This window comes from Drosophila ficusphila, unplaced genomic scaffold (assembly GCF_018152265.1).
Source record: "Drosophila ficusphila isolate 14025-0441.05 unplaced genomic scaffold, ASM1815226v1 contig_791, whole genome shotgun sequence".
Taxonomy (NCBI): domain Eukaryota; kingdom Metazoa; phylum Arthropoda; class Insecta; order Diptera; family Drosophilidae; genus Drosophila; species Drosophila ficusphila.
The window spans coordinates 15597299-15621642 of record NW_025064737.1 but is presented as its reverse complement, the minus strand read 5'-3'; the positions used below and the strand labels follow the sequence as shown (position 1 = coordinate 15621642).

General features: G+C 41.0%; 1 protein-coding gene across 3 annotated transcripts in view; it reads left to right on the top strand.

Moving 5' to 3' along the window:
- The window catches only part of LOC108092183, a 57238-nt gene extending 33349 nt beyond the window's left edge, over nucleotides 1-23889 (top strand). For all 3 annotated transcript variants that reach the window (XM_043208922.1, XM_043208923.1, XM_017191707.1), the window contains 5 exons: nucleotides 9979-10193; nucleotides 11713-11848; nucleotides 16003-16136; nucleotides 22537-22825; nucleotides 22923-23889. In XM_043208922.1, coding sequence (XP_043064857.1) covers nucleotides 9979-10193; nucleotides 11713-11848; nucleotides 16003-16136; nucleotides 22537-22825; nucleotides 22923-23263 — 1115 coding nt within the window. In that variant the 3' untranslated portion in view covers nucleotides 23264-23889. The remainder of the gene's footprint in view (nucleotides 1-9978; nucleotides 10194-11712; nucleotides 11849-16002; nucleotides 16137-22536; nucleotides 22826-22922) is intronic.
- The last annotated feature ends 455 nt before the right edge of the window (nucleotides 23890-24344 follow it).

The window sequence follows — 24344 nt, the reverse complement described above, 5'->3', positions numbered from 1 at the left end:
GTAATTATTTGTTTCGGTGGCGTGACTGCCAGTATGCGAGCACAGTATGAATGTACGCATTCCCATCCCGAACTCGTTGCTTTTGCCGGCTTGTTTATTTGTCCGCTTGCCGCAGCCATAAAACGCAATTATCGCGCACAAAGAACAAAGCAGAGTGCAGGAAAAGTGCACCTCTTACTATTTCCCCCATCATCCTTCCCATCTCCCCTCTATACCCCAAAAATATGGCCCAAAAACCGAGAGTGTTTGGTGGGGGGGAAGTTTTCGAAAAGCTGCAAAAGTTGTCGCCAGCGCCATAGAATCTCGCATTTTCGCATTTGCGTTGCCATAATTAACTTATTTTGTACATTAGCAACAGATTTTGTTTATTAACGCATGTGCGCTTGCTTTCGGTAATGCGATACCATTCACCCACCCCCGAAGGCTTTAATGTGTTAAGGACTCGGGGCAGGGACCACGGGGCGTATACTTATCTCTCGGCATTGCGAAGTGAGTTTATTTGTTTTCTGCTTGTGGTTCTTGGGCGTTGGGTGGTTGGGCGGCTGATGGCTTGGGTTGGATGGCTTGGCATTTTCTGCGGCTGCTGTCGCATAATTTATTTATCATTAGCAAAATTTGGCAAGCATTGGAATGCTTTTCCCCCTATTTTCCCCCATTCGTGGCTGCTCTGTCTGTGTATTTGGCTAAATAGTTGAAATAATTAGGCTCATTAGAAGTTTTGTAGGTCTTCGGCTGCGGAGCGCTGTCTGATTGACAAGTGCAAATTGGTATTAATGCAGAAGTTCGGGAAACTTCAAAAGCCACAGGCAAAAGGGTGGAGCTTTGAAGAGTTCCCAAGGCGATTATGACGAATTAAATTATAAAATAGCAGGACTTACCGAGAAAGTTGAAATAATATAAATTGCTCTACAAATAAAATGAGGAACTCATGGAAATCCCATCCAAAGATTATTTAGTAGATATATTTATATTTATTTTAATTTGCAATAAGTGAGTTGTATCTGGTTAAAAGATATTTTAATGGTAATATTTTGGAGCTAACGATTTTTATAAATTTTATTATATTCTTTTAGAATTCATTGAAAGCTGATTTAATCTAAACAAATAATGTCCCTTTACCTTTTTCTCAAAATTCCTGAAATATTTTTGCAAGCTCAGGCAAAAATTCGTCGATATTTAAACTCCATCTGTCAATAGTTCACGTTTAATTAAGCAACGTTGCCGAAAAATAACTGGAACAAATCACGACGACAAAATCGCAACTGGCGCACACCCAAAAATACCACAGTTGTGTTTTAGTTTGCTTGGTTCATTCTATTTTCCCTTTGTTTTTCTAGGTATTTCTGGCCGAGCCACTCCCCCGAAAAACAAAAACTTGTTGTTCGCAGGGTCCAAGTGGAAACTGTGTGTGCGAAATGCAACAGCCGCAACAAAAACGACATAAACTTTTAACAATTGCAAAACCAAATAAACAATACGTAGGGCGAAACAAAGGCAGAACACTAAAAACTGCTGCAGGCTATAAATCTGCAATGGGCGGTGAGAAGGTGGGCGGGGTCCTTGTTGGGGGCGGTGGGTGTTGGATGTTGGATGGTGGGCGTGGCTTTTCTGGGCAAAAACGCCGAAGGGTTCTTTGCACAGACCCATTCACACGTATAAAGCAAACACTCACACATTACGGAGAATGCGCCTGCTGCGTAAATAACTAATAAGGCTCGGGGATAAATTTCAAGTGCAATTTTGTGAGCATCGTAACCAAATACAACTCGAAACAAAACAAAAACCCCACGGCCGCCGGCTGCCGGGAAAACTCGCACACAAAAGTTAAGCATTCTGGTTGCATACAGTGGAAAATCTATCTTCTAATGTTTCACCGTGATCATATTTTCCGTGTACTTAATTTAACTTTATAATTAGAAATGAATTCACTGCTTAAAAGTAGTGATATTATTTAGAAATTTGAGATTGGTAAATTGTACAGATTCGAAAACCCACATTTCCTTTTTGATGTTTACCATATTTCCTAGTTTAGTTTACTGTAAATTCTAATTTACAGTGTAATTCATCTGCGTTTTGTGTGCAGCACGTTTCTATGACTTAATTAAAATTATGAATGTTTTTGCCACTGAATCTCTGGCGTGACCAGAAGCCAGCCAGAAATAGCGGAGGGAAATGAAAAAATGGGGTGTTGAGGGGGAAATGGGGAAAAGGGGAAACGGGAAAAGCGGACAGGATGTCCATGGCAAATGCGCTTTTTGCCAGCGAGCCAAACAAACAGGCAAACAAACAACTAGTAGCATCAATTTGTGCATAAATCAGAAGGCACAAAAACCATACCGAATTGTAAACATAAAACGAAATGGATACAGTCCACCCTCGGAATTTCCACATAACCCATTGACACCACATTTGTGTGAGTGCACCCAGCGAACTAGTTACCAAAAATGAAATTTCCGAATGCCATTGTCGCTTATCGCACCCTGTCCCCTTTTCCTCGATTTTTCGCACTCTTCTCGTAATTGGAAATTGCATTTAAAACAGCGCTCAGATTAATTTTCTAATCAAACAGAATGTTGAGTCCTTTCGGTTTGGCGGAAATTCATTATAACTTTTATTCGAGTGGAAAGTGTGGATTTCGCATTAAATCGAAATTGCGACTGACAAATATTGAGCATTGACTGCTAATTAGTGGGCTTTTGAGTTTTATACAGATATCGACAGCTGCCCAGTAAAAATGCAAATCGGCTAGTCGATGGACATGGCAGGTGATTGTTTTGTTTTCACCGCAGTTGGATTTCCCCATTCCACGGAAAGAACTGCCAACAAACGACTTGTTGAAAGACCCGACAAACTGTTGGCTCGCAAAATTGATACCGGCAGCGAAATAGGAAAATCAGCAAGAAAAACCCGAAATATGACAGAAAAAGGCTTTGAAAAAACAAACGAAGTTGCGTGAATTCGCGTGGCCATAGAGCAAAAGAAAAACAATTTTTTTTTCTTCTCAACGAATTGAAAATACCTTAAATTTTAAACTCTTAAAATGCTATAAATTCAATAAATTGATATTTTAAACGGAAATTAATAATTTTATATTAATTTTTATGAATTTATGAATGTCGAAAGCTGAAAAGAATGTTTGTGTGCACTTAAAACTTACATTATGTTTGCAAACACTTACCATTGAATATTTTTTAAATCAAGTTCTATTTAAATTTTTGATAAGGAAAGTTGGGTAAGACAATTTTTCCAACATCAATCTCAAATCACTCAAATCTGAACTAAGGGTAGCAGAATAGTGCCTCGACTAAAACGACTCATAGTGAAGTCGATGAATGGTATCCAAGTTTGGTCCCTGCAGCGGACATGGGCCAACCCAGTGGGCAATTGGAATGGAATGGTCTGGGCGGCAAGAATGGAAGTGGAGGTGGAGGTGGAGGCTGGGAAAAGGGATGGGGGGAGGTTGGGAAAAGGGGATGGAGATGGTCGCAATGGGAATGGAAATGGGGAGCGGATAGCACAAACGGTCAAAAGTTCCATTAGTGTCAGGCCATGAATGCTATTTACAAGCAGTTCGCGATGCGGCATGCGAGATAAGCGCTCTGACGCTCCGACTGGGCCAAATGGAAAAACTGAATGAACAAGAAAAGCGCCGGAAAAAAATATACTCTCGTAGGGGAAAGGAAACACAGTCGGCGTACACACACACTCACAAAACGCAGTAGGGCAGGCAAAAAAAAAAAAAAAAAATAGAAAAAACAGAAAACAAAATGCGAAAAAATTGCTGAACTAAAAATCCATTCGGCATCGATGCTGGTGCCGAGATAACAAAATGTTTGCTGCCCAGCCTCAATTGAGTCGTATTCGCAGTCTTCGTCGTTTCGGCGTTGCGTATACGCCAAGTGAGCTGGGCCAAAGAAGCTGAAAACAAACTAAATAAATACAAACCAGCACATGTGGATGAGTGCACTGAGAAAAATATATTTTAAAATCAAGAATCCAATTTGCTAAGCCTAAGAAATATTAAATGTGGAGTTGAACAATGTGCAAAGTTATCAACTTTTGACAATGTAAATTAATTAAAGTAAGGCTAAGGGATTTATAATAGGTTTACAGAGCAATCTCTAAAAAATTAAAAATAGATGAATAAATATTTTGGGAAGATTTCTTTTATACTAAAATTTTAAAACTTCAAACTCATAGCTTCAGTGTAATTTTATGAGCTTAAGGAGAAGAGCAAATGAAAATTGGTGAATTGCGAAGGGGAGCGGGGAACTTCTAACTAAGCAACCAGGCAACTTCTGGGCGCTGCAATGTCACCAGCTTAGAAAAAAAAGAAAAAACACCCACCCTCACATGCATATTTATGTTTTTAGCAGTGACTGTTTGCCTTAACCCCCTGAATCCCCTTAACCCCCTTTCAGCAGAAAGCAGTCTGCACAATATTTGCACAGTTATCCTTTTTGTTTTATTTGCTTAGCGCTTCTGTGCAAAGCGGAGGATAACGAAAGACTATCTCGAGACCAAGGAGTGCCAGTGCAAGGATAACCTCGGCTCGGGGTTAAAGGACGGCATTTCGGCACATCATCATCGCCATCATCATCATCCACTCGAGCTGGCAACACTCGGATTAATGTTTGTTATTATTTTTTCATTTATCGCATATATTCCTATTGTTTACCCTGTCCAATGTCTGTTTGCAGAAAGCAGACAAGAAGTGTTTTTTCTTCGTTTCATTTTTTGTTTTGCCTCCTTGGGGGTTAGTGTGAGTTTGTCTGGATTTTGTTTTTTATAAACCACAGCCGAGTGGCACAGAAAGCGCTAAAAATGTGCGTTTTGGTGGGGTGAAAAGCAGAATCAATAAAATGATTTTGCTGTTAATTAGGGCTTATAAAAATCCTTGGAATAAATATTTGATATAAAATAAGCGTATCCTAAATAAGTTAGTGGAAGGGATATTTGTAATTAATTAATTGTGGATGTGTACCAAAAATTATTTTATTATTGTTCAAATGTATTTTTACTTTTTAATCATTAAAAAAAATTCCCAAAGGGAAGCATAAAAAAGACTGCAAGCTAGTAATCAATTAAAAGCTTGTGTTGTTAATTAAGCCCTTTAAGCACGCATTACAAAACGATTAAAAACTATTTAGCTTGAATTGTTTGATTTTTTTTGTGTAATCGTTTGATTGAATATTTGCTTAACCGACACATAATTAAACTGTCATTTGTAATTGAATTTAATAATCAAGCAATTAGTAAATGGAAATTGTGAAATCCAAATCAAATCCACGCCCCGACCCAGAAACGGCTTATTTAGCCGCCATAACACACAACAAATTATGGTTTGCGTTTTCATAATCAGCATTTTTCATTTCCTTTGGCGAGGTGTGCCACGCCCCTGGACAAAGGGAATTTTAACTAAATTATGTTGGTCCTTTGTTTATGCTGATGCCCTCTGGACACGTCACGAACGGGTTGGTTAAGGCTTAGGTTACAGTTTCGGTTGGGGTTTGGGTTATGTTTCCGATTTGAATGCGGGTTTGGGTTGGGCCAATTCATTCGGGTTGTGACAAGAACTCGACGGAAAAACAAATGTTTCTCGGAGTTCAACTTCATTGCCAGAGCCTCCATAAGAGCTGGGTATCGTAGACCATAACTAGCATTTTCGTTTTCATTAGAAGCGTTTTCCCCAGTTTTTCCTCGCCTTTCGTTTGCTTTCCAACCCCTTTTTCTTGCCGATTGCACTTTTTGCCAGACATTTTTCCAGTTGGGGTCTCTGGTATTAGTTTTTTCCAAGGCATTAGTTTGGAGCTGGGCGTGTGCGGGTTTTTGATTTATGGTTTGGAATTGTGCGAGTTGCGTTTTTTATGTTAATTAAATTGCTTGCCTCGGATCGCTTTGGGTTGTGCTGGCGTTTCTGGTCTGGCTGCTGAAGTGCATGTTCGCCGATGCCTGACTAAGTGCACTTGGCCAACCAACCAACCATTCGACCGATGAACCGACCGGCCATTTCAATCCTGGCCAAGTCGAGAGCCAACCGACACACGAACCGCTCTTTGACCCGCCTGAGCAAATGAACTGCAGCACGCTTATTGTCACTAAATGCTGTTGACCCAACAGGAAGGCTTGGCTCCTGTTTTGGTCCTGCTTTGGTCCTGTGGTCCTCGATTCTCGATTTGAGGCGACTCGTACCGAGTTCTGTTGAGTTGAGTTGAGTTGAGTCGAGGAGCTGTGGCAGTTATTAGAAATTCCATTATGCATGTGTATGGGCTGCCCATGTGGACTGTGTCAACACCGACGGTCGGGATTCAGGACCTCAGACAGGTGGCACGTCATCAGAGATACACTGGCAGAAAAGAAGGGCTTACAAGTGGAAAAATTCCAAAATAAATACCGGCTTAAAAAACAAAATAATTTGAATCTTCTTCTTACTATATGATACAAATATAATGAGATAAATAACATAAGGGTATTCTTTTTTTGACAATATAATTGCATCTGAAAACATAGACTTTCCTCGAGTGAACCTATCCCTTCTCAAGTCCACACACACCCTTCCCAAAAGCTTGCTATTTCTGGTGAATGATAAATCTTTCAATGAGCTGGCAGTCGGGCAATGAGGACGCTGATGGGAAACCGAAACAGAACGGAAACAGGAGCGGCACAGAGGTTATGGCAACTCCTGGTAAACATGCCAAGGAGCAAAGCGGGACCCAACAAACTCCATTTCAATGGAAAGCTGCAACAAAAGCCTATTAAATGCCGAGACAATGCCGCCCACACGTACACATGAATGCACATAGATATTACATGCCAGCTGGCCCGAATTTGTTTGTTTTTGGCATCCCTTGATATGGAAAGCAACTCGTCAAATTATTATGCTGCGATATTCATTTGGACCCACTCCAATTCGCCAGCTTGTTTGCCTTGGGTGGCCACGTTTTCAGGATTTCAGGAACTGTAAAACGAACGCAGCATTTAGCCAGTATTTTGAAACTCACAACAAACCGAAAACTGTTTAGGACAGGTCCTTGAAAGCAATCCATCAGTTTGAAACTAAAACTAATATACAGATACTCGAATAAAAAAGTTCGTTTTATTATTCAGTAATTCTGTGTAAAGGAAGGAATTTATTATTAACAAAATAAAATGAAAACCAGTCTAGGCAAAGAACTCAAAATTAAAATGATTTTGTCAAAGGTGGCATCCCAAAAATGTAATTTATAGATTTATATTGATGGTTGCTTTTTTTCTGCTGCCTGAAAGTTCGAAAACTTTTCCAAACTAACCTGTGGTTAGTGGTTAGTGCAAAAATTCAACAACTTCCAAGGACGGGTGGCAAAAAATGGCATCTAACTTTTCAATTTGGTATCACTTGCGGCTTCGACGAATGACGCACTCCGGCCAGATTGGAAAACAATAAAAAGGGAGGAAAAGGGCCGTAAAAAGAGCGTGAAAAGTGTCCACTGGATGGGGGGAAAGGTGAAGGGGCAGTTTTCCCAGCGTCCAGGGAGCAAGACAAAAGGAAAGAAAACAAAACAAGGAGGATTGGCATTGATATTTAGCAGGCAGTCGAATCCCCACTCCAACTGGATATTTCCCTCTCCAAAAAGGTGGGTCTTACTTTGGCAGCCATGTAAACAAATCGCAAAAGGATAAGGACAAGGCACTTGTAAGCTGGCACTTAGCAGAATCGAACAAATATGTGACTTTTGCACAAACTTTTTACCTCTCGAACTATATCTGGAGTGTGCGTGTGGATTTATAGACATTGTTTGGCTGCTCTCTGTTGCCCCGGCAAGTTTTGCACCCAGTGTGCCGTGTGTGCTATGATTTCTTGCTGCACCTTCAACCTAAACACTAACAAGCAAAGTTTTCCCCAGCAATAAGCAAGTATTTGCGGTTGCATTTCGCCGCTTTTGCTTCTGCTTCAGCTCTGGATTCTGCTGGTGCTGGTTCTGCTGCTGGGAAAACTCACAGCGGGCGGGATCCGACAACTACACTTTCCAATTTTCAATTGGCAAACAAGCGGAATTTTCGATTTCAGTGTGCAAATATTTATGCGGCTAGCAGGAACTTTAAGGCACTACTTAAGCTGAGGCAGGTATGTTGCAACTTGCAATTCTCAGGGATTAAGGATGTTAAATGTATAAGTTGTTTATATAAAAAGGGGTTTCTATAAAGTGTGCCAAAGAAATGCTTTTACTAAATACCTTTTTATTTTTATTAAAGAAGATACAAGAAACAAAACATCTAATTCAAAATTAATTCAATTTGAAAGTTATTAAAGGTAGTACTGGGTAACTTTAAATCCTTATACTCGGTTACAGTTTTTGAACCTCCTTTTTGTAATTTCTTGATGCTCGAGCACCGGCTTCCCTGGCCAGGACACACAGGCAGTTGGCCAATTATGCCGGCAAGCCCCGCTGGTCATTAAGGTCAATGTGCAAGAATTCATTTTACAGCCTGCAAATGGAGTAAATGTTAAAGGGCACAGTGGCATTGGCATAATGAATATCATGCTGATTTTTCGAGGCATTTTCCATGGAGTCGCCGAAGATATCGCCCGATATGCAAACAACTCCCAAAGGTAATGAATTACGCACAGCTGGCATGTAGAAAAAAAATGAAAACAATTTCATTTTATTCGCCTCGCGAGAGATTTACAAGGAACCGAATCCTTGCCTCGCATTCCACGGACTTTTCTCGGCTTTTCCTCCACTTTTCCCCCCACCTCACAAAAGGGACTGCTGGGAAAGCCGCAAATTATGTGCCATTATTCTTAAGGGCACAGCCGCATGAAATGTGACCCAAATAAGATATAAAAAATTTTTGAGTGCCTTGTTAGGCTATGTTGGAAATGCTGGCAAGCGCTTGTAAAACACCAGTTCCAGAGAGGGACAGAGCTAAGCGGAAACGTGTGAGTGCGAGCGAGAGGCAATCTCCGGCTTGGCGCCTTGAATTATGCTACGCATTTGTTGACAAACGACTCTGAAATGGGCGGTCATAAAGTTGCCGGAAATTGGCGTTGATTGTTTGGTAATTAATAAAAGTTGGCGAGCAAACAAGAAAATTGCCTAAGTAAGTGAAGGTCGCGCCGAACTCAGACATGGAATCCATAAATCTAGCAAATCGTTTGTATTCTGTATTGAATTCTGCCCGAAGTGATTTATAATGCACCATTTTGGTTGTAGCCATTTATTGAAATTTTTGTTCCAACTGGCTTACCATTGAAATTCAGTTATGAACTGTTACTCTGGGCTTACAAATGGCAAGCCGTTTTTACTACAATATTTTCAATTTAGTAATATTCGTTTGCATAACTGCCCCACGAAAGCTCACCATAATCTATCAAGCTTTCGATGGTTGAAAAAACATTTATAAATCATTTAAACGCCAAATATGACAATCAGTTGACGGGAAACACGAGCAAAAACAGGCTAAAGTGGTGGGGTTGTCAGACATGCCAAATACCCTTGAAATGTATTCGAATTTTAGAGGTGTTTTAAAATAATTGAACATCGACAGAAAACAAAAACAAAATCATCCGGCTTTTAATAAGTATTATGATTCAACGCAAACGATCCATAAAATTACAAAATTAAACGCAGTTGACAAGTTAGTGGGAAAAGCGGCTCTGCTTGATTGAAGGGTATTGAAAAAATTGACCAGCTAAATTGAGTTTTCAGCATATTTGCATGGCATTTTAAGCATTTTGGGGGCCGAGCGGACACAACACCGCGAAAACCAATGCCAAAAACAAACGCCTGCGACTGAAATGCAAGCAATTGCGGTGCAGTTAAGCGGCGGATTATGTGTTATCAGTGTCGCCGTCGAGCGTCCGAACTCGGACAATATTTCAATAATTTATTTATATAAATACACTAAATTGGAATCCCACGGATTTGCGTTTGCACGTAATTCCATCAGCGTTCTTTTTTTCACTTCTGACCCCCTCGTCTTTTCCCTCTTTTGCAGAGCTTGTCGAGTGCGCGCTGCGCAATGTCAATTTAATAATCGAACCACCGGCGGTGAGACGGGGCCAGCACGTGGTGCTGCGGTGCATGTACGACCTGGACGGGGCTCCACTGTATTCGGCCAAGTTCTACCGCGGCCAGCTCGAGTTCTACCGCTACACGCCCGGCGAGTTTCCCAACACCAAGGTTTTCCCTTTTCCCGGCATTCATGTGGATGTAAGTATTAGTTTTGATTGACAAAATATTTATTGAACATTTTTGATGGAAAACTATTTGTATTCTTACTTTACTTTTTGTAATAATTAATAATAATTTTTATTAATTATTCCTGTTATATTTATTTTCAATTTTTGAGAACATTAAACCTGTTCGGGTTCATTTATTGTGTTCCATGAGTTAAAAAATGAAAACAAACAATTGGCACCGTGAAGCACGAAATTTTCACAATTAAAATATTTGGGGAGCACTTTTTGCTGGTCAGTGGACTTCAGTCACTCGATGGCAGTCTGAAGGAAAATGGCAACCGGACCGAGGTGGAGTTTCCACTTTGATGTCCTTAATTGCGCGCACACTGCATTTATTTATATTGTATATTTTAAACTTTCCGCTCATGCATATTCAGTTTGGCAGTTTTATTGTTATTGGCGGTTATTCAAAAAATGCCACGGGACACCTGGCCGCCCGGGTGCCAGGATGCCAGGATGCCAGTGCGCCAGGATACCAGAATGCCAAAATGCCGGCTTTTGTGGGCGCTATCAACGGGCGGCTATCTGCGGCAAAAATTTCATTTAAATTTTTGCATGCTGCGTCTGAGTTTTGTCGCCCACCTGCAAAAACTGCAATCTGCCAGGAGAAAGGGGGCGGGGCTGAGGTCGTAGAATTGAGTCTCGGCGGGGGTAATTCTACTTTGGCTAGATTATTGAAAAAGTTTATCCAGCCGACAGGGGAGTGGGTGGCAGTGGGAGTGGGAGGAGAGAACCAGGTCCTTGCAATTTCGTTGCTTCGATAAAGTTGCTCCGAATCTGGCTAAATATTTCATCAGGCTATTGAGTTTGTGCCAGCGAGTTTATCTTTAGTTTTTCGTACTCTCCTTTTTATTTTATTTGCCTGCTTTTTTGTTCGTTGTTTTGTCGTCGAAAACTTTTACTTTACCTAGCCGGAGGCAATTTTTCTGTCCTTTTGCTCTGATGGCTGCTTGCTGGTGGCTGTGTTGCATTTGTTTGTTTTTTAAGCTGTTTTAATAAATTTAAGTGCATTTCTTTGTTGGATTCGATGTCAGATTGTGGCCAACTAAACGATGGCAGGTGCAGAAAAACACTCAAGAAAAACATTATAAAATATTTTCTTTGAAATGCTGAATTTTTTTGTAATTTTGGTATATTTATTTAATTTATGGTCTTAAAGATTATTGCAAAACATGGAAATGGGAGATTAGATAGCTGATTTTAAACATTTGCTTAAAAATGTATTTTCTATTTTAATTAAATGTGGCTTAGAGTTTCCTCTTTTGGACAAAAGTAAATATTTTTCTACGGAGGATTTTTTTGTTTATTTTTTTTGGCATAGATTATAAGCAAAGATTTATTCAAAATGGGAACAGTGGGGGGACATGTCGTATACATTTTTGTCGTTAGATTGGCTTTTGTTTTGTTTGAATACTTAAATTTGGAATGGGTAAATGTACAAACTTCTATATCTTTTACCTAAAAACAGAATCTTCTCTTTTGCTCAACAGGTAAGCAGCTCGAACGCCACCCAGGTGCTGTTGCGCAACGTGGGATTCGGGCTCTCGGGCAACTTTTCATGCGAGGTGACCGCCGACGCACCGCTCTTCTCGACCGCCACCGCAGTGGACACCATGCAAGTTGTGGGTAAGTCGGACTCTTAGCTGATTCGACCAAATTGGCCTAAAGTGCGCTTAAAAGCTTTCAAGAAGCACCGAGCGAGCGAGTGATTCAGTCAGCCTTTGACATTACTCGCCTTTGATCGCCGGGCAGCGTTCCGTGGCCGAGTTCTGAATCCCGAATCCAGAATCCAAAATCCTCCATCCTGTCTGCTTTCCCACTAGGAGGGAAAGTTTTCCGCTTCCTTGGCAATTTGTGTTTTTTTTTTTTTTTTTTGCTGTGGCCAAGGTCGCAGCAGCTGTTTCTGCTGGTTGGCAAAGTTTTGCGCTGAAAATTGCGTCATTAACAGGCCATTTCGTCTTTGCCAGATAAGCGGACTTGGCGGCAATGAGGCGGTGGTGCGGTGGTTTGGTGGTCCACTGGTTATGGGTGGGGCTCCTACTCTGCTGTCTGGGGTCATTTGGTAGTCTTACCTGTGCCCCACGCATTTCACGGCTTTATGCGTTTTAAATGAGCGTAGAGAGGCGCGCTCTGAATTACGAATTTAATCAGCGCGGCAGGGTCATGAAATCCAATGAGCGCCAGTCCGTTTCGGCTTAACAATTATTTGGCTCTTGCGCAGACAGAAACTGACAAAACTGCTATACTTGGCTTTTAATTTTGCTATAAAAATGCTTGAAGGAATTTGCAAATTGGTTAAAAATAATGGTGTATCTCAGAAAAGCTTTTTAGTTTAAGTTACTGCAATTGCTGTTGACTGCGAGTATTAAGTGGCGAGTATTTATTGGAATGATAAAAGTGTAAATTACAGCAGGTAATGCCATTCTACGAAAAGATAAGCAAATTTTATTTATTTATAACGCAAATTCTTATTTTTTCTTAAGCCACTGCATACCAATAAAAAATATAATATTTGTGGACCTTTAAAACGATAATTAGACTTTTAACCCTGCCTTCTAATTGTGTAATTGGTTGGCTTAAAGGCCGCATTGTTAAAGTACAGCCTCATTCTATTCCGAGTGCAGGGCATTAGCGGCACAACAATGAGGCATCCACTTGTGCCTGAATTGTGCGGGGGCTCTGAAGCCATATGGGGCGTATGCGTAATGCGACCTGAATCGATGGCGCAGCTTCGTCGCTCGTCGGAGTTAATCTTTCTATCCGCTTGGCCTCAAGCATTCGAGAAATGCGCTCCGACAGCTAAATTGTGCTTTAGTCGCTGATTTTTATGCCACTTGCTGGGCGGGATTTATTCGCAGTCGCCGTTGCCCGCGTTGTCCTGAAACCCTTCGAGGGTCCTTCGAGGAGCGAAAGTGAAGGGAAAGCTCGCTGTGCTTGCGTGTGTTTGATTGAGAGCTCGTCTGGGTTAATGGCTCACTGACTGGCTCACTGGCTCGCTGCCTGGCTGCTTGTTGCCCGGCATTAAACATTCAGATGTCTGCCATCCTGGCCTGGCCTTTATTAGATTGCCATTGCCTTAGCCGTTGCCTCTGCTTTTGCTATTGCCTTTGCCCTTTCCCTTTCCCTTTGTCCCCTCTGCCAACTGGTTGTCCGCTTTATATTTAACGCCGCATTTAGCCCATTTAATTGGCCGCTTTTGCGTAACTAGCATCTGGGGATTAAAGCCTTTGATCGTGTATTTGCTTTAAATTCATGAGGCCGCGCTCAAGGACGCCCCGTAACTGATTAAAGTTTCATTACAAGCTGCGGCATTTAATTGGCTGCTGCTCTGGGCCTCGCCTCGAATCTCAAACCTCGAACTTCGGTCCTTGGGACCCACATACATACATCAATGCTGGGCTAAGCCAGTCGGGAACTGACACACTGACAGCACCAGCCAAACCAGCCTCAAATCTCGGGCTTTGGCGGTTATGCCCCCAGACCTGGTATCTATATCTTGCGGCCCGTAAGTTCGTTTGGGTGTGTTCGTTTCGGCTGTGGGCTTCTGCGGCTTAGGCCTAATGTCGTCGACACTAAAACCCCAATAACTTGCCGGCTAAACAATAAATTACTGTAACCAACAGCAGGCCAAAACAGCCACGGACACCATATTGTTTGTGCACAGAGGAAAACCCTTAAAGCCATGAAACCAGAAAACGAATTAATAGTTGAACTCTTAGGAGGTGGAAAATCTTAAAATGTAGTTAAGAATTTATTAACATCTTTGTATAGAGCATAAAACATATATCCAATTCCTTATTTGTAATTAGTGTATTTAATTTTACCAAAGAGTAAAACTTTATTTTTTTTATGTATACAAAAACAATTATTTGTCAAGGTAAATACGGATAATAAATCATTGCCATATATTTGGCAATTTGAAACACTGAATGTTAAAACTAAATTTTTGTGCACGCATTTGATGTGATTATAATTCATTCAAATTTATAGCTTAACACACAGATTATAATTCATTCATATTAAAACTTATCATATAAAAAAACTACTACTGTTTTCTAGAATGGTAATGCCTTTTTGATTAAATGTGATTTGTTTTGTGAAACGAATATAATTGTAATCAGGAAATGTTTTTCCTCTGTGCTGCGTCTTACTTCCGATGGGTAAATCAGATTTTCTTGCCTTTAACGACTGCCAGTCGGTCCATCTCATCTGCGTAAACTTGCGCTTTAATTTCATCGATTCAGCGCATAGTTTGCGCCAATGGAAGTCTGATGTTTTATGCATCGAGTCAGTCGAGTCGGTCGGTCGCTTTTAGCCAGGTTTAGTTGTGCGCACTCATTCGCTTATGCAGCCGCGTCCTCCTCGGTGTAAATAACTCTGAGGTTTAATCGTGTGTTAATGAGCTCAAGTGGCAATCAGATTGCGGCCCAAGGATCCTGCGAGTTGCGCCCCGCAAGGAGCTTCAACACAGAAGGCTGCGACGCGGCGTCGTCGTGGCACATAAAATAAACACTTTGTCCTTGCGGGGCGGGCAATTCGAGGCGTTCAGACCTCTTCAAGGACATCAGGGGGCGGCGGCGGGCGGTCAATGGGCGGGCATTAAGTGGGTGGTTGGCTGGGCCCCAAAAGTTATGCTAATTCGGGCTTTCATTAAGTCACATCTCTGCCGCCGCCCATCTTCTTCGGCTGGCCCGAGTCAAAAGTTTATAGTTGGCAAACATTTGGGCAGCCTTAAGTTTAATAACTTAATGACACGAGTCGAGGCTAAAAGCAAGTGCAAAGTAGGCTGGTCAGCTGCTAAATTAAGCTCTAGAGGCCCCCAAATGGCAGTGGTCGAGATTAATGAGTTTTTTAGAGAAAATGTTTGTATAAGAAATTAAAAGCTGTAAATAGCTTAACAACTTAGGTGAGGTAATGATTTAAGAGATTTTAGGTAAATCTTGAATTAAATAACTATAGAAAAATATTGTATTATATATTTTAAGAAGAAGTTCCGCATTGAAGACTCTTTTTGGAATAATTACTTAACATTGCTTCTTAGAACAACCTGGGTAACAAGTATTTTACCGAAATGTTTTAACTTTTGGACAGTGTGCACTGGCATTGGCAGACTGACCCTCATTAGGGTGAATTTGACGGAGCAATCTCAAAGGCAAAGCCGTGGCAAGAGCGAAAGCGAAGAGGCATTCGATGCTGGCCCGCAAAAAGGTCAAAATCTGCAAGGCAAAAAGCGCAGGCGGCCAAGAGGACGGGGATCCGGGACTCAGGGATTAGGAAGCGGGCCACACAGAGACCGAGAAAGTTGCCTCGAGGCGGGAAAAAGAGCAAAGTTGCCGCCGCCTTTGTCATGGAAATTACTTTCTTCATTAGTTACTTTGTTGCTCTCTCCGGGTCCAATGGCCGTCAGTAGTTTCCCGTTGAATGTTCTCGGCGTCCAGGCTCCGTCTTGGTTGACTTAATTAAAAAGTTAAGCGTAGCGAGAGCCAGGATCTTCGTCCTGCGGTTCTGATTGAAGGGTTCTTCGGGCTTCCGCCTCCACTTATGCGTCTATTAATGTGTTTTGTGTCAGCAGGGTCAGCTAATTGAATTGTTCGTAGCTAAACCTTTTCGAATATTCCAGAAGAAAATATAACAAAATTGTTTTCTGCATTTCTAGGAGTTCCACAAAAATCGTATCTGCTCTTATTTATAACTTGAAGCTAAAATACTATGTTATTTATTTAATTGTTAGTTATGTGAAACTATAAATTAATTATTTTATTTGTTTTTCCTATTTCCAGAGCTCCCTGAGAAGCGTCCGCAGCTTTTTACAGAGCACACGCGCTACGAGCCCGGCGATGTCCTGCGGGCCAATTGCAGCACTCCACCGTCGCGTCCGCGCGCAGAACTCACATTTACCATCAACAACATGGTGGTAAGTACTTTCAACTCCACTCCGCAATCTCTGCAATGAATTATTACCGACCTGGCCGGTCGGTCCGCTTCAATTTATTTCATGTTGCTGGGGAGAGTGGAAAACAAATCTGACAGCGGGTCAGCGGCTATTTTGTGTTCAAAGTCGAGCAGATCCTTTGAAGTGCTTGTCTATTCTGCTGAGAAATGAACATGGAAATGGGCGAGGACAAGACTTTAATCAAAAGGGTTTCGCTTCGTTTTCTTTTTTCGGTTTTTGTGTTTGTTTTCGGTTTGCCAGCATCTGCCTTGGGGGGCTCGTCCATCCGTCAACGTGGCGTATGCGCAATTTCACAGCCTGCCAGCAAGCGTGAGGATTGTCATGTGTATTAACAATGCATATGAGGAGGCACAAACCGGGAGGCAAGCTGCCGCATCTGTGGCCCGAATGCCCGTTCTGTCATTTAGTTACTGTGAAATACGGATTTCTATGCGGCCGCAAATACAAAATCCCAGATCCTTTGTCGAGAGTCAGTGCTGTCGGAGTTTTGAGGCTACAAAATATGGCATTGTTTTGTGTGCTAAAAGGCTTAAAACGGAAAAATGAATATTATACTTCAAGAAATTGATGATTTGAGATAATATGAACAATCATTGAGATACAAACAGTCAAATAATTTAATATTTAGGCTTCATCACTAAAGATCGAGGACAGCATCTCAGTTAAATGCCAGCTCCTTGCAGACAGTGTTGCTAGTTCTAGCATATTTAAAACTAGAAAAGCTTGAAAAATTTCCATGTAGCTTATAGCTTGAAATATAGCTTATTTTAAAATTCATCTAGCATATTCTAGTTTTATATGTATTTGCGACATCAACAGTTTGTTTTGTAACAAAAATATGCTTTATGGCATGAACAAATCGGAGCTTGTTCTTTTTTTTGCCGATGGTTATGTTCATTTTATATGATCGTGAATTTATTTTTAATCGATATGTTGGCTGAAGTGTTTCCACCAATAAATTGGAGTTGTAAAATTAAATAAAGCGTTTGCTAAAATGCCGAAAGTGATAAATAAGGAAAAAGTACATCATGCATATAAAAAAAATGAACAATTTTTAAATGTCGATCAAGATGACGAAATCGATGAATTATTAACTAATTTTATTTAATTGCAAACTTTAAGAACATATTTATACGTACAGCTTTAATAACAAAATTTTTGTTCAAACATACAAAAAACTATTATAAATTCATTAACAATCACCTTTAAATTTATGTTTTTTCTTTCGGAAACTTTCGAAATGGAAATTTGAAGATCTAATCAAAAATATTGACCCAATGTTTTTCGCCACCCACATTAAAACATAATAAGGTTTCATGATTTCTCTAATTTGAGTGTAGCTTGTTTTTTAGAACGTTTTTTTTTTTTTAATTTAAACTTATTCTAGTTTTTTCAAAAATCTAGCTTATACGAGCGCTCATCTCACCTGGCAACTATGCTTGCAGAACTCCCATGGCTGTCATTCCGTGTGGATTTTCACTTTTGGCTTCTGTCGTGTTGCCATTGTTGTCCTGTAAGCAGTTCCACTGCAATTTTATGAATATGCATGCCACATGCTCGCTTTCCTCATTTTCCCGCTTATAATTTCGACCCAGGCCCCGATGTCAAGAGCAGTTCTCAGGTTCAGAATCGGTCAAGGCGAGTCTTCTGCTTTCCGCTCTATTTGCGGTTTAAAAGGGTTCTGTCTGAGCCAGAGGCACTCGAAACCGATGAGTTTCTAGATCCTGTATCCACGTGCTTAACAGGTTGCCCACGTTTTTTATTTTTTGTTTTTTGTGTCTTCACCATTCAACGGCTTGTGCAACTGCATTTAGCTCCCTTCTGATTTTCGAGCTGCTTGCTATGCCAGAAATGAGTCCTGTTGAGCGCTTGCCGGAATTGTTTATGGTAGGGGTTTAGTTAAGGATGAATGCATAATTTTCTATCACAAAAGCTTCCAATTGGCTTGCGGTTGGGGAAAATATTATGCGGGATGAAAAACCAACCGAGTGCGTGTGGAAACTGCAGAGGATTTAGGTTCACATTGTTATCTAAATAGAGGTCTGGTTCATGCACTTCAATAAAATGTATGCATGGATATTCCGAATCATAACGAAGTCCCATAACTGCATCAAAATTCAAGTCGTCTTTAACAATTCACTCTCTTATTTATCGGTACAATCTATGGTTTTTGGGAAACCAAAGGATGTTGACAGTGTTGGCTTATAGGTTTAAGCTCAAATTGAAAGGTTTAACATATTTCTTGAGAACAGAAAATCGAGTCCTGATTTTATTAGCACAAATCCCCTTTAAGGAAACGCTCTCTATTAGTCGGCAAGAGGCTGTAGTGTTGTCAATGCCGTTGAAAAATGGTTGCCACATTCCAGAAGCGCACTTGGCAAGCTCGCATTAAACATGATAAATGAATTCAAATCATTTGCACCGCAATAACTCGCTGCCGGAACGAAGGGGAATTTTCGGGGGAGAATATTCAAACGGGTTGCGTTCGTTGCCTGGAAATGAAATGATAGCTTATCGGCAATGCCTCTCCAAATGCCAATGATGCTATGCGGTGGTCCTGTTTGCGGGTTAAGGGGGCATTGAGTTGGGGGCACAGGGAGCTGCAAGGACATCGAGAACTTTTGGCAATGGAAACCAATGGCAGAGGGACAACAAACAGTAAGCAAACGTGGCAGACATTGACTAAAATTGAGTAGAAAACGATACCGCAGAAGGAAGATATATTACAATTGCCGATCACAGGAAACAAATGAATATTTCATGCTGTGCAAATCAACACGAAGAGGGAGTTCAGGGGGTATACGGAGTGTGCGATGTGGTGTGCGTGGGCGGAAAACATACCAACGCACACACACACACTCAGGCACTTCCGACATTTCCTGCAAAGTTTACGTTAAAAGGTGCGCCGGCAAGGAGCCACAACTTTCTGTTGACAAAGTTTTTGCGGTGAAATGCCACAGGAGTAATTTGCAAGAGGTCCGGACCCAAAACTCCCTCCCTCCCGAAGGCCGAAAACATCGTACCGACGCACGAACAGCAGAGGTCAACCCAATAAGAAAAGACATTGATTTTCAGCTAAGGAAAGTTAAACGAGAAAAGAACAAGATGATAAAATGTAGCACCACCTTAAGAACTATTACATTAAATCCAATTCGTTATACATTGTTTTGTAAAAGGTAATGCATTTTCTTAACACCTTATACCTTTGTTGGTAGTTAAAAAAAAATATATATAATCTTGTAACCTTACTTGAGGTGCCAGAATTTTACCCTCGCTTGTACCTTAACTTCCACCTCGGTGACATATGTGCCTTCGGTTTAAGACTGCTGCTGCTGTGGCTCCATTTTGGGGTCCTGGCGTTTCCGCCCTTGGGCCCAGGCATTAATCATTCGGCATGTAAATTGCCAATTAATAACTGCTGCATGTCATTTGGCGTCGGCTTAAAAATGCCACGCAGAATTTGCCGTCATCAGGGTTGAACGAACGAACCAACGGACGGAAGAACGTCGGAATCTTGCAGAAGCGCTTGCCAAAACTTCTAGGCGCATTCGCATTAATGAAGACAAATAGCACTTGAGCCCTGCCAAATTTAGCGGAAAATTGAAAAAAACTTCGCAGCCAGCAGTTGGCAGCTCCTTTATGCCATAGTTTTTGCCATTCTATGTATATTTCACATACCTCGGAGCACTCTTGGCAGCCAGTAAACCAGCTACCATCTACCATCTACCAGTTACCAGTTACCAGTAACGATTCGCAAAGATATTGCAGTGCTATCCACAATTTATTTGTTATTGATACGCTGGCAGTGCATCGCATACACAAACCCATGCTCACGAGGCCGTCGGACAAATTGTGCACTATATTGGATGAAATATAAAATATATTTATTGTATTTTTGCATTGGTTGGGAGGGAGGAGCCGCCGGGGTTTCGGTTGAACGAACGCATGGAAATTTATGCCTGCAGACAAAGTGTCACTGGGGAATGAAATTGGTAAAAACTCAAATTTCAGATATTATTCTGTTCTGCTACCAGATAAATAAGGATAACTAATAGAGGACTCAGAATGCATATCTTGTTAAATATCACTACCAGAAAAATAATTATAGCATACCATTATGTAGTTGGATGTGGCGATGAATATCTAAATCCTTTAATTCTGTTTAACTAAATATTACTAGATCCTTAAATGGCTTGTAAGAACCCAATTCCAAACCTCTCTGCACTTAAAATAGCCCCAATGGACATTTATCCCAGCAACAAAAAAATAAACAGCAAATGGATTACTTCAATGGTTCCATAAAAAATCCTTGACATTCAGAAGCTTCTTATAAAGTAGCTTAATTCCTTGCTTATCCTACAACCACTCTCCATTAGTTTTGAATGTTTTTTTTAAACAGCTACTAAGCTGCAACAGGAAGTGCAACCATGGTCGAAATTCACACATAATTTTCGGGCCTGAATTCTTCTGAGACAACTATTAAATAATGTATAATTTTCTTGTATGCATAGAGAGAGAGCCGAAGAAAAATAAAGAAAACTGGCAAGAAAAATACGGAAACAGAGGCAGAACTTATGCTGCTTAAACATCTGCTTTTTGGCACATGCACATGCGTATGGGGAAAAATTATTTATCAAAGCGCAAATCCTTTCGCACATACAGAAAGGAAAGAGACTTGGCGATGGCGATGGCAATGGCGAGTGGCAGATTCTCCTATGGCAACAATTTTACAGTGAATTGCACTAAATAACTGCCGTTAAGCATAAAAGCTGTTCTCGCATGAAGGAGCTGCTGGCAGCATTTAAGCCAAATGCAAGTTTAAGCATCTTAGAGCTGGCGCAAATAAAGTGGACTTACGCAGCGAGGACATGGACATGCTCTGGGATACTGAAGCAGAAACAGAAACAGATACGGATGCGGATGCGAGTGCGGATTGGGATGCGGATGCGGATGCGGACCAATACGGATGCAGGCCAAATGAAAGGCAGAAATGGCGCAGAAGAAAAACAGATCCAAACGGCAGAGGCAAAAGCACACGCCGCTCCAAAAGGCTCAGAAAAGATGGCAAAGCCTGCACAAAACTGGCTAAAACTTTCGTCAAAATGCAGTTTTGGCCCTCTTGTTTTTTAGTCAGACTTTGCCGGCCATGTCCAATGTCCCATGTCCTTGCAGCCACTAATGTGTGCAATTGTGTGGGGCTTCTGACTTTTTTTCGTTACTTTGTACTTGAAAAGGAGAAGAGCATATGGTTCTTAAACATTTCAATAGGAGCTTGAGGCTCACATCAATAATATTTAGATACTTATTATAACTCTTTTTATATTTCTTTAAAATGCATTGTGTTTAAGATGCGTTTCACCACTACAAAAATATTACTTTTTATGTTGCCTATATCCTTGAAAAGGTTTTCTACTTCTTCCCTAAATAATAATCTCTCGTAAAAACTTGTTTTTTTTTCCATTTTGTCCTTTGAAGGGCATATATTTGTCGGGACTAGTTTCCAACTAATTTTTCTTTCCCTTTGTGTGTTTGTGTTGTGCTCAGACGCCGCCGCTTTTTGCTGCATTGCATTAACACAGATAAAGTTCCTTGATACATAATTTCCATGCATACAGAAGTGTCTCCCATCACATGTGGCAAATCCCCCAACTGCGGAGATATTCCGCCCCCCTGAAAAAAAACCCTTCTCCCGCAACGCCACTGCTCTTTGGCAAACTGTGCCAACTTGCAAATGGCGACAAGATGCTGGCTGGCAAAAGTTTTTTCCTTCTGCTCGGTCCGTCCAAACGGCCAAAAGGAGAAGTACAAACAAAAGTATTACGAGCGTGAGGGCTAAACGTTGCCAAATGCCGAAGCCTCTCCCCGCCGCAAACCCCTCGAGCGCCTTAAAATATGCAAATGCATTTGGGAGCGTAAAATAAACAGGCGCAGTCTAAAATTATAATCCCTTGTACGCTTCTCCAAGCACTGAAAAAAACTGGTCTCTAAATCAACAGAAGCCTTTTTAGGCTACCATCATAATTTTACATTACTTCATATCATAAAACACATTTGAATTAGTACTTGTTAAACTATTCAGTATTTTGATTTAAGGTAAACACCCTTTAATACTTGAATTTTTTACAGTGCCCTAAAAACATATCGCAATCTGTGTGGAATAAATTTTCCTAAAATAAAATAATTATTCCTTTGTTTGCTTTTTCAAAGTTGGTAAAGACAAAACATTCCGCTTGCTAAAAAGTGTGCACAAAGGCGAACTTAAATATTTAAATATTTTATTCTCAATATAATAAGTTCCTGGAAGAGCATTCAGTAATGTTACCACAGAATAAAAACCTTTTCTCTCATTTCTTCCTTGCAGATAACCAACGTGGAGACCCAGTACATACGGACCATCGATAATCTGATTGCCTCGCGGATCTCGCTGAAGCTGCAGCTGCAGGGCGTTCACTTCTCCAGCGTGAACCCGGCCATCTACAATAGCGTTTACGGCCTGAACTCGGTTTACGGCCACGGCGGACCGGTTTATGCCCCGAATCCGAATCCGGGAGGATTATTGCTGCGCTGTTCGGCGCAAATCGGGGACCTCTACCAGGAGTACAAGGAAATCGAGCTGGGAACCCCGCAGAAGGATCCGATACCGGCACGTGGTAAGTTTCCCATGGCCACGAGTCAATTACGCCAACAGATCCAACTGACTTCCGTTTCCGGTTTTTCGCTCCGGCACTTCCGGTCTTCCGCTTGCAGTTACGCTCTCATCCGACTCGAGCTTGAAGAACTTTTTCAGCTCGTATTTCTCGACCTCGGCATCGTCGGCATCGCGACTCCTGCCCGGCGTCTACATGGCGCCGCTTATAATGGCCGCGCTGGCTGTCTTATTCCGGCTAATTGAGGCTGCATTCGAGACCCGCTCTGCCAGCAGCCAGGAGTCGATGGCCAGACGACACCCGATGACACATTCCAGCAACAGGGAGGAGGAGCAAGAGGAGCATTGCAGAGCTGGAGCTCCTCTGTCCAGCTGCAGCGCCTTCAAGGCGACCAGACAGCAACTGGCCTGGCCAGAACCAAGGATAGGAATCGCGGCCTAGGCGTGTGTTACCAGTTAGTTAAAGCCCTAAGTAATTCGAGGTACATTGGGGGAACTCACTAGACCTGAGAATTTAATAAGTATTTAAGTGATCAACATTTAACTTGTATGTAACACGAACATAGGGCTTGATAAGACGTTTATCTCGCAACATTTGAACACACTAAAGGTCATTCTAATAGTAGTTAAAGCCAGTTAAAGTTCTCAGATACAGATTTATTGCCGGTTCAGTTCGACATTTATTATTTAAACAGGTCTAGCGAACACCCCGACTTTGTTAGTTTCAAGGATCTTCTTTTGATGACTGCTTTTCACGTTGACCTTTATTTCACCCCGATAATCCACACTCGGAGATGTGGTGTCTACTAGCGAGCTAAAGATAAAAACAAATTAAGTTAAGCAAACATTTATAAACTAGCCTAGTCGTAAACAAACAAAACTGGAGGTTGGACAGCAGAACGGATGAGTTTAAAACCTATAAAGCAGGACATACATAATTCAAATATAAATGTTTACACAAAAAAGAGATAACGTAAAAGGAAACTATGCTAAGAACATGAAATTACTGATTCTACTTTTAATGTGCAAAATACCAGAGGAAATAAAAAGAGCAGAACAACAAACAAACAAAAAACAAACCAAAGCCAGAAATCAAAGGTGTGTGTTCGAGGGACAAGAAAAGCGTGTGTGTAAAATATATTTAATGAAACATATTAAATTAATTTAATTTAAAGTAAATAAATCAAAGCCTTGTATGGGCATATTGTAAATGGTGGTGAAATTAAATAAAATGTGTGTTAATTTTAAACTTCGTTTGGTGCTTTCTTTGGTGGATTGGGTCTCATATTCATTCCAGATACATTCAAATAAGGTAAAAATATACATTTAATATTACATTTTAACCCAATTTTGTTTGTTTTAAGCTCTTATCCCATTTATTTCTATTTTCGGTATGTTTTCTGACCGGTGACCCAAGAGATTTTCCGATTCAACAAATTTCCACTGTTGATTTTTGGCGTTAAGAATTCTTACTCAACATTTTTGCAACAAAGGAGTGTTTTTTTGCAGAGCCCACCCCTTCT